Source organism: Halyomorpha halys, unplaced genomic scaffold (genome assembly GCF_000696795.3).
Source record: "Halyomorpha halys isolate HHAL.00 unplaced genomic scaffold, Hhal_1.1 Scaffold990.1, whole genome shotgun sequence".
In the NCBI taxonomy this organism is placed as follows: domain Eukaryota; kingdom Metazoa; phylum Arthropoda; class Insecta; order Hemiptera; family Pentatomidae; genus Halyomorpha; species Halyomorpha halys.
The window spans coordinates 225,898-235,148 of record NW_027113518.1 but is presented as its reverse complement, the minus strand read 5'-3'; the positions used below and the strand labels follow the sequence as shown (position 1 = coordinate 235,148).

The 9,251-nt window shown below is 30.7% G+C and overlaps 1 protein-coding gene across 1 annotated transcript in view; it reads right to left on the bottom strand.

Moving 5' to 3' along the window:
- The window catches only part of LOC136796655 (uncharacterized), a 9,393-nt gene extending 9,020 nt beyond the window's left edge, over positions 1-373 (bottom strand). The window contains exon 1 of the mRNA XM_067050966.1: positions 235-373. Coding sequence (XP_066907067.1) covers positions 235-373 — 139 coding nt within the window. The remainder of the gene's footprint in view (positions 1-234) is intronic.
- Between the last annotated feature and the right edge of the window lie 8,878 nt (positions 374-9,251).

Genomic DNA, 9,251 nt, shown 5'->3' with positions numbered 1-9,251 from the left:
GATTATTACAAAATAATAATAGACAAAATTATAATAAACAGTTCTTTGAAATTATTTTTAGAATTATTACTTGAAAATTGGCAGACAGTCCAAAACGTAGGTAAAACAATTTATTAATGTATAATTAATTAAAATAAGAAGTTACATTATGAAAGCCATTAAATTATTCACAAGGAAAAATTAATAAAAGTGGATATATGTACTTTTTAAAGAACACATATGATAGCTACTGACCTTGAACTAGATCTACAGACGTCCTGATAAGCGAGGGTAAGGTGAGGGATGGTAGAGACCGGTCCTCGACTTCTTGCAGTTCCTTGGCCTGAACCGCTGTCACCATCGCCGCTACGAGCACCAACACCTTGAGGATCATCCTGGATGTCTGGGCCCTAGGCTTCCTAAAAGTACTATATAGTCTTGAAGATTACGGTCCTGCGGTCTGTTCCGCTTCCTGAGGATATGGATCATCGGAATCGTCATGCTCTCATCATCTTCCGAATTGGGGGATCTAAGGACCTCTTTCAAGGATTTCTTCTAGCAGTTAACGAATTCAGCCGGTAATGGAAGTGAAGAATTACTTTATTTACGAATGTATTACAAACAATAATTTACTACATTACTATTAATAGAATTCATTCTGGAATAATTATTAAAACTTCCTAAAATATATACTTGAGGATGAGGAGGTACCCTGTGATAGGCTGGACTATTATACTATACTAATATAATAGTTATATATTCATCCTTTCCATTATGTATGTGTGTATTATATGAATTTAATAATAAAGAAGGTTACGAAAAAGTTAACCTGTGAAATATCAATGGTATATTAACCAATTTACATGATATACGAGCAGTGCTGAATATTAATAATGCAGGCAAACTGTCCAGGAACTAGAATTGACTATAGTTCGATATTTCAGACTATCATCTATCGCCTTAAAATTATCGATATTACGGAGAAAAAATTTAAGATCTTTTTCGACTCATTCCTTAACTTATATAACTTAATTGATATTTTCTAAAGAGTTTCTAAATGAAAATCTCAGATGGATTTCGGTATTCGAGTGACCTGTAGGATTTCAAGTTTGAAGTAAATAAGACTAAGACAAAATAGCTTGCACCAGTTTTAGAAAGTGTATGCAACGCTGTGACATTGTAGTATTTTATTTTAAATTAATAATTATTTTAAGATTTATGATAAAATTATTGTAATAAAATCTGTTAATTAATATTTGATATTATGTTATATTTAATAATCAACCGGAGCGAAATGTTGATGTGAAATGAAGTAATAAACAATTTTGAAGCAAAAATGATCCCCTTTATTATAGTCTGTAAACAAAAATTATTATGTTAAGGTTCCGTAGATAAAATGACAATTTTTATTTTTTTAATATTTATTTATTTATATTTACAACTGTACATTATAATACATTTAGTAAATCTGATCTAAGTTAAATTGGAGTGTTACAGGCGTGTAGAGAAACTACCCATTGGTAGCACTGTAATGATATTTTACGTTAGCTGGATTCGCGGCCATCTTCTTTTCAGGCGCCTCGGAGGATTGTCAGGAATGTAAGAGGATTCAAAATTAGAAACTAGGGTGTTTGAGTGGTTAGAGAGTTTATAATGGAAAAAAATGACAATTTAAATTTAAAATTATATATAATCTTTATACTTTTAGAGCATGGTTAGTATTGCTTAAATAATAAAATTGTATCCTATTTTAGTCTCAAAACAATTAATATTTCTTTATAAGTCCGACGTTTCGGGCAATACAGCCATTCTCGAGGACAACCTTAATAAAATTTTTGAATTTTTAATATATTTTTTAAATTAAAAATGAGAACTCAAATTTAAATCGAATTAGATTCAGTAATTAGGAGGCAATTTACATTTAAATTAAAATAAATTACTTTTTTTTACTCAGAGAGTTATTCATCGTTCATCATTCCTCTATAAACCATACTTGATACCGTTTATACCTTATACTAATAACGTCAAATTGTGTGTCCAATGATACGGTGTCAATCATACCTGAGTACAGAAGACTTCTCGATGTCCAGAACTGTACTCGCTTATTGTCATGAAGACACTTTCACACTATAACAGGAATTCCTTCCATCACAGGTTCTGTTAGATTGTGACATAAGAGGCAGGGTAACCTAGAATTACTTAGTTGAATGAATCTGAGTTGTATTCCACGAATTAGAAAATCCTGTGATTTTAAAAAGATACTTCATAAAAGAGACATTCTGAGGAATAAATATAAATTTAATAAAAGTTTTATGCATGACTGATTACCCAGATATATTTCCAATTAATTGGGAAAATTAAAATACAAAAGATTAAATTTATTTATGTTAGATGTAATATAAATTATCGGGGTACCTCAATTACTTAATTACTTACTTATATAGATATAGGAGGAAATACGTTTTAAAAGGTAGATAGGTTTAAGTATTTAGGTTCTACAGTAACTAGAAAAAAACGAAATTGATAAGGAAATAAAAGCTATGTTGAAGGCGGGAAATGTTTTTTTTTTTTCAATTTCCAAACTGCTTAGCTCGTGCCTTCTATCCAAAAACTTAAAATTTATAATTTACAAAACTATTATCCTTCCCACTGTTCTTTATGGATGCGAGGCGTGGCCTCTTACACTAAGGGATGAACAGCGCCTTAAGGTTCTCGAAAAAAAATGTATTACGTAAAATATTCGGACCGAAAAAGGATGAAATAACTGGAAAATTTAGAAGACTACAAAACACTGAATTAAGGGAACTAAACCCAGTAAATATGATTTTTTTTTTAAATAATTTATTTATTGTTATTTACAACTGTATACCCATATATACAACAAGAAAATTTGCTGTAGGAGACATAGTGACATGATACAAACATGTGGAGAATCTACCCACTGATAAAACTCTGATAGAAGTAAATATAATTGAAGTTATAGCATTGGAAGATGGCCGTTTAAGGTTGTAGGGCTTAGTAACGATAGGATCCCTTAAATGATAAATTAATAAACACTGAACCGACGGCCGAAGGTTAGACCGAAACGTAGATGGGAGCATTGCGTTATAACTGATTTAGTAGAATTGGGTTTGGAGGGGCATCACTGGAAGGATGTATGCAGAGAGCGTTTGGCGGTATCGGCATCGAACCTTCGGGTTCGTTAGGCATTCATTATTATTATTATTCCTTTTTTTACACCTGAACAACGTTTCGGACTCTTTTTACCAATATCCAGTATTACAAATAGAAATATTTCAAATCAAAATTTAAAAATTAACATATTATTATAATCAATAAAGTTGTTCGAAAAATTGTTCATATTTTTTCTTACCTTATTCTTTTGGGAAAATATAATGCGTTTTTTTCTGAAATTGAAAAAAAAAAAAAATGAAATGTCCTCAAATTGATAATAAGGTTAGAAAAAATGTGAAAAATTAAATATGAAAAGATTTTTTTGCTCAATCTCAAGAAACTTTTAAGATTTGTTAAATGGTCATAAATTAATGAAATGGTGTATATGTATTTAAATATTAATTATTGTATCTAAATATGTAAAAAAAAAAAATTATTAAGGTGCAATAGCAACTTTATTGATTATAACAATATGTTAATTTCTAAATTTTGATTAGAGATATTTCTATTTGTAGAACTGGATAATGGGTAAAAGATCCCGAAGCGTTGTTCAGGTGTGAAAAGTAGTAAAAAAGTGGACAAGGTTGAAAATTAATTTTCCGGAAAATAAATATAATTATTATTTACCAAATGTTTTTTTGTGTTTGTGTGGATATGGATAGCCTAAAAATTACGTTATACGACATTGAAGTACATGTTTAAGGTAGGTATGTTACAGCAAATTTTTCTTTTTAATTGACCAATCGTAAGTGCACTTTATAGAATCGATTTTACAAATTGAAATTAGTTTATTTATTTTTTTATATATTCCGTCATACCCTGTGGGCAATACAGGCGTGTAGCTGCACTTTGATTAACTGACTGCAAAGTTTAACGCATTTGTTTTTTGCTTTTTTTTTTCTCATTGGTTCTATTCTTGTCCTTTTTCTTCTCCTCCTCTGGCTCGTGGTCTTCCAGGTTGATCTGAACTAGTCCTATTCGCCCCAGGTTGAAGTGAGTAGGGCCCACTGTACTTTTCCATCCGTACACAAACTTTTGTAATGCGAATAGTTATGTTCAGTAATCATAATCTTAATTTCAATTGTTTTTAATTATTTTAGACACAACTGACATATCTTATTATGTTTGATCGATTACTCATTTAAAATTTCTTCCACATCTTTTATTCTGTTTATTTATATATTTATTTTAATACTTTCTGTTTTTTTAATCTTTTTATCATTTATTTTGTATAACTCTTACCTCTTTAATATCATATTTTATCTTCTATTATTACCAATCAACCACTTTATACTTAATTTATTGTCATTTATATTTCTAGGTTTGTTTATTATTATTAAGTTTTATTTGTATGTTTCTCTGAGTTATGATTGTTATCTCGTTTGTTGTTTTTTTCAGCCCTGATGAAGGCTTGAAATTTAGGTCGAAACGTCGGTACAATTAAATAAGTTTTGTTTATTTGTGTACTTTTTGCTGACCACGCCTCCTACCTTCTTCTCCTCATATTAATTTACGGCAAACTATTAACATCTCATTATTTCTGGTTATCATGATAAAAAAAAAATGTTTTAAACAGTCCGTAATGAATAATGACGAAAAATGCACAAATCAAACGTGTATACTAAAATTAGTTTGTCTTAACTGGCAGTTGAATGCGTGGAGCTTTTTTCCGTTTAGCCAGTCTGAAAAATCTTTTCATGTACCATAGTTATAAAATAGTTTTAATTTTTCATAACCTTATATTTATATGGTTTGGCAGGTTGACAAAATCCATAAAATCATCTTAGTATTTTCAATTATGGTTCTATAACCATTTATTTAAGTAAATTAATTGGTATCTAGGTTAAGTCTCAATGCTCGTTATTATTTCTATAACAGTTCAACGTTTCGGCCAATTCAGCCATCCTCAAGGACAATCAAACAATTAAAAGCTTTTATTATACACTCATTTTTAACAATTTAATACTACATTATCATTAATATATAGGAAGATGGTCAGGGTTGCGGTCACAAGTGAAAACGAAAATAGTTTACAACTATTTTATTTTCCAACGTTTCGCCCCACTTTGCAGGGCTTCAGCAGGGCTGTCCAAATGAATAAGATGAACCAATGGTTAGGGAACAAATTCACTCTCCGGAATTCACCCTCCTAGATCCTCTCCAGTGACCCGCTAAACAAATTCACTATTAGACGGTAATGTGAGATCAGACCATCATTCATAGTCACAGCAGTAGATCAGTTTACCAAGAACAAACAAATAGATACATTTTACGAGAATAAGACTAACACATAGATTAAAAGGAAAATATAATAAAAAACCGGTTACAGGAAACCCTTGAATGGATAAATAAGTTTAAAATAAATCTAAACCTCACATTCAAACGTTTAAAACCTTTTTGGAGGCTATTAGTCAAATCACCCTATGAAACAATTACTTAATAGCGATTCATATTAATTTATTATTAAGCTTGCCTTAGCTTATGTATAGTTATCTTTTTTGTCACAACTTCATTAATTTTTAAAGCCATTAATTATAGATCAACTTAACGCTGTCCCTTTCTCATTAACAAACTATTTTTAATCTTCCATACATTCAGATAAGGCTTAATAAAATTGTATTTTGGTATAAATTTTTATTTCTTTGATTATTAATATTCATGCTAAAGTTGATTATAAATAGTAACATAAAATTCACATGTATTTATCAGAGTTATCTCTGGTCAAGAAATTCAATGCGTCTAAAAAAACCCATCAGTATGTCTATTGGATTAATTCTATGAATTTCTTCGAGTTTAATTATTGTCTGATTCAAATATTTTAATCTTTTTAAGGCAAAGGCTTTCACAAACACCTGTATTTTAGTTCATAAGTTGTCTACAAGCTTTATCACTAGTGGAGTTCTCTAACGTATTTTTGTACTTCACGTTTTCCCACTTGTGCTAGTTAAATCGGTGTTGGGATCTTGCTACAGACGGTATGTTTTTTTATATAAACTATCTTTCATTATGTGTTACGGTTGCCATGGTGAAATAAAAACACTGGCGATATCTGCGTAGACAAGAGGTGTTATGGTTGTCATGGTGAAATAAAAACACTGACTAGATATGTGTAGACAAGAGGTGTTACGGTTGTCATGGTGAAAAAAAAAAGCGATATGTTCTGACGAGGGGGTTTTGTTTTTGTGAAGGCGACAGTTTTTGGTTTTGGAACAGATATGTTCAGACGAGTGGGTTTTGGTTTGGTGAAGGTGACAGTTTGATTTTGGAACACGTATGTTCAGACGAGTGGGTTTTGGTTTGGTGAAGGTGACAGTTTGATTTTGGAATACGTTACGATTGTTAGATGTGAAGTGGTAATAGTTTAAAGGCCCTCTGTCTTTATGGTTTGAACCGGAATATCACCATATGAGAAATGTCATCTTATATGTTTTGTTTTTCAAAGTTATGGTATTTTATTTCAATGGACGGTCTTTAACACTAGAAGTGGAAAAATAGTGGAGTGCATAGCAACGAATCTTTAGCACGCCCTGGATAGGAGAGTTGCGGCATTACATCTCTATAATTCTGGAGTGGTGAGACGGTGACCGGAAAGGAAATATCGGACAACCTTATGTTCGGCCAGGAGTGCAGCCAAAGATTACGTGGGGTTTGAAATAAATTTTATTTTGTTTTTATTTTATATTCACTTATATACTCTTTTGGATAATAATGTAAACATAGTTATGAAGGTTAAGGATTTAAGTTAAGATTAAGTCAACCTATAAGTTTTAATTGTTTTATTAATTGATAAGAATTCTTTTTTTTCCTTTTTCATTCTCTGTATATATATTTCTTCGTATTATTAAACTTTTGTACATATAGTTCTGCTGTTTTTTTTTCTGCTTTCAACTTGTTAATTTACTTCTTTTTTTTTTTGTTGTTGTTCACGGAATATCACGATAATTCAACAGGTGGGTAGGTAACACCCCTAGGTTTTCTGTTATCTACATGTAAAGGTATTCGCCAGTGGTCATAATTCAACAATTGTTTATATAGTGGTATGTATTAGTTATATTGTGGGCATAATGCTTCGGGGTTTTCGTTATTTCCAATAAAAAATAACGTGGTGCCTAAGGAGTAAATTATTCTTTATTGTTTTGTCCTTCTTTTTCCTTTTACAATTATATTTATTTTTTTATTATTTTCCTTTAACTCACCCCCTTCTCCGCTGAGCGTGGGCAACTATAAACGATAGACATATAACTAAGGATGAATCAAAATTTGCGTTTATAATATGTTTAGGGCATTTTACCGTATTTTAATAATGTAATAAGAACCTCTTAGTGAGTTGTTGCTAGGAGAGGTTATTCCTATCTATTGCAATGTAACCTCTTCGAATTAGAGATAACAGTGTCATGGTGATCTTAGCTAGTACGTGCCAGTTGGTCTTCTAACCTAGTGCGTCGGTTTTTATTAATTTCTTTTACCATAACAGTCTATCAGATAACATAGTGTCTATCTTACCAGTATCAAACAGTGTTAGGAAACATTTCTTTGACTGTTACAAGTGAAAAATCAACTATTGATAAATACATCAGTGCCTATCTTACCTTGTTACAGTAAATCATTTATTTCTTTTCACCTTCGATCTACACAATATTTAAAACTAAAATTAATTATCCGTAGAACCCAGCTTATTCTGGGTATAGTGTAAGGGAATCCCTAGGACAAACAGGATTTGACATATACATATAAATGAACCATTTATAATAATATTCGTATATATTTATGTTTATGTACGTGTAAACATAATATGTATTGTTTATTTGTGGCATTAGCTGTATTATTATGATATCTGTTGTATTATTATTAATAAGTTTATAATCTTAATATTTTCTTGAGACAAGTTAATTTTCTAATAAATAATTCAAAACACTATCCAATTATAGTCTCAAAACTTTTATTTCTTTTACACGTCCAACGTTTCGGCCAATTCGGCCATCTTCAGGGACAATCTCAATACCACTATGAAAACCTATAATTCAACCACTCTAAAAATTCACTAATTTTGACTGTGTTTTTAATGGATAATTGACTAATTAGATATTAATGTTTTGACCTGGGCAGAATACCCTGAATGAAGTTTTTAGAGTGGTTAAATTATATGTATTGAGATTGTCCCTGAAGATGGCCGGATTGGCCGAAACGTTGGACGTGTAAAAAAAATAAAAGTTTTGAGACTATAATTGGATAGTGTTTTGAATTATTTATTAGATTATTAATAAAGTTAGTAAACAGTAGCGATATTACGGCTATTATCAGTGTCAAGTCCCCGTAGATAAGGGGTATTCATGATGTTGTGTTAAATGTAAAATGTTTTACCATGTTAAATGTTATAACTATAGGATTGTGAGCAGCCCTATTTGAAGTCATGTTAAACGTTAAATGCATAAGAGCCCCTAGCGGATTTTCTCAGCAACTTGTTGTATAAGCCTTTATGTTTATGACCTTCCTTCCAGACCCTCATGTTATTGTTTACTTCAGTTTTGATTTAAGCAATTTATTACAACATGCCTAGAGTGAGTGGAATTAGTGTGAAAGTTTAGCTTATGAGTGTCTTATTGATCTTCAAACTTGTGAAGAAGAAAATGAAGATGAGCTAATTGACAACTATATTGAAAGTTTTTGAGTTTAGGTTGTTACTAATTTTCAATATTTTATGAGATAATGATACGCCTTTTTATGAGATATTGAGGTAAAAAAGTATTTGAAATGTGTTGATTTGACATGAAATCAATAAGTTCAATTATTTTGTCAATCGGACTTCTTTAAAAGCTCTAGTTTTAATTTTTTTAATTCAATTTTTTTTTTGTATTTTAATTTTATGAAGCTTCAGCCCCTCTGCAATCCTTTCTTTTTCAAATTCAAATTGCTCCCTATCCAACACAAGGCGGTCTGCTAATACCTCTTCTATTTTTTTTCTCCATTGTATTATTAAAGTTATCCATTGTGATTTAATAAGAGGGGTATGAAATAGTAATTAGCACAAACATGAAAAAACTAACCTGACACAACAAACAAAAATGGTGGCGAGGTCAACTGGTCTATTGTGTGACGTC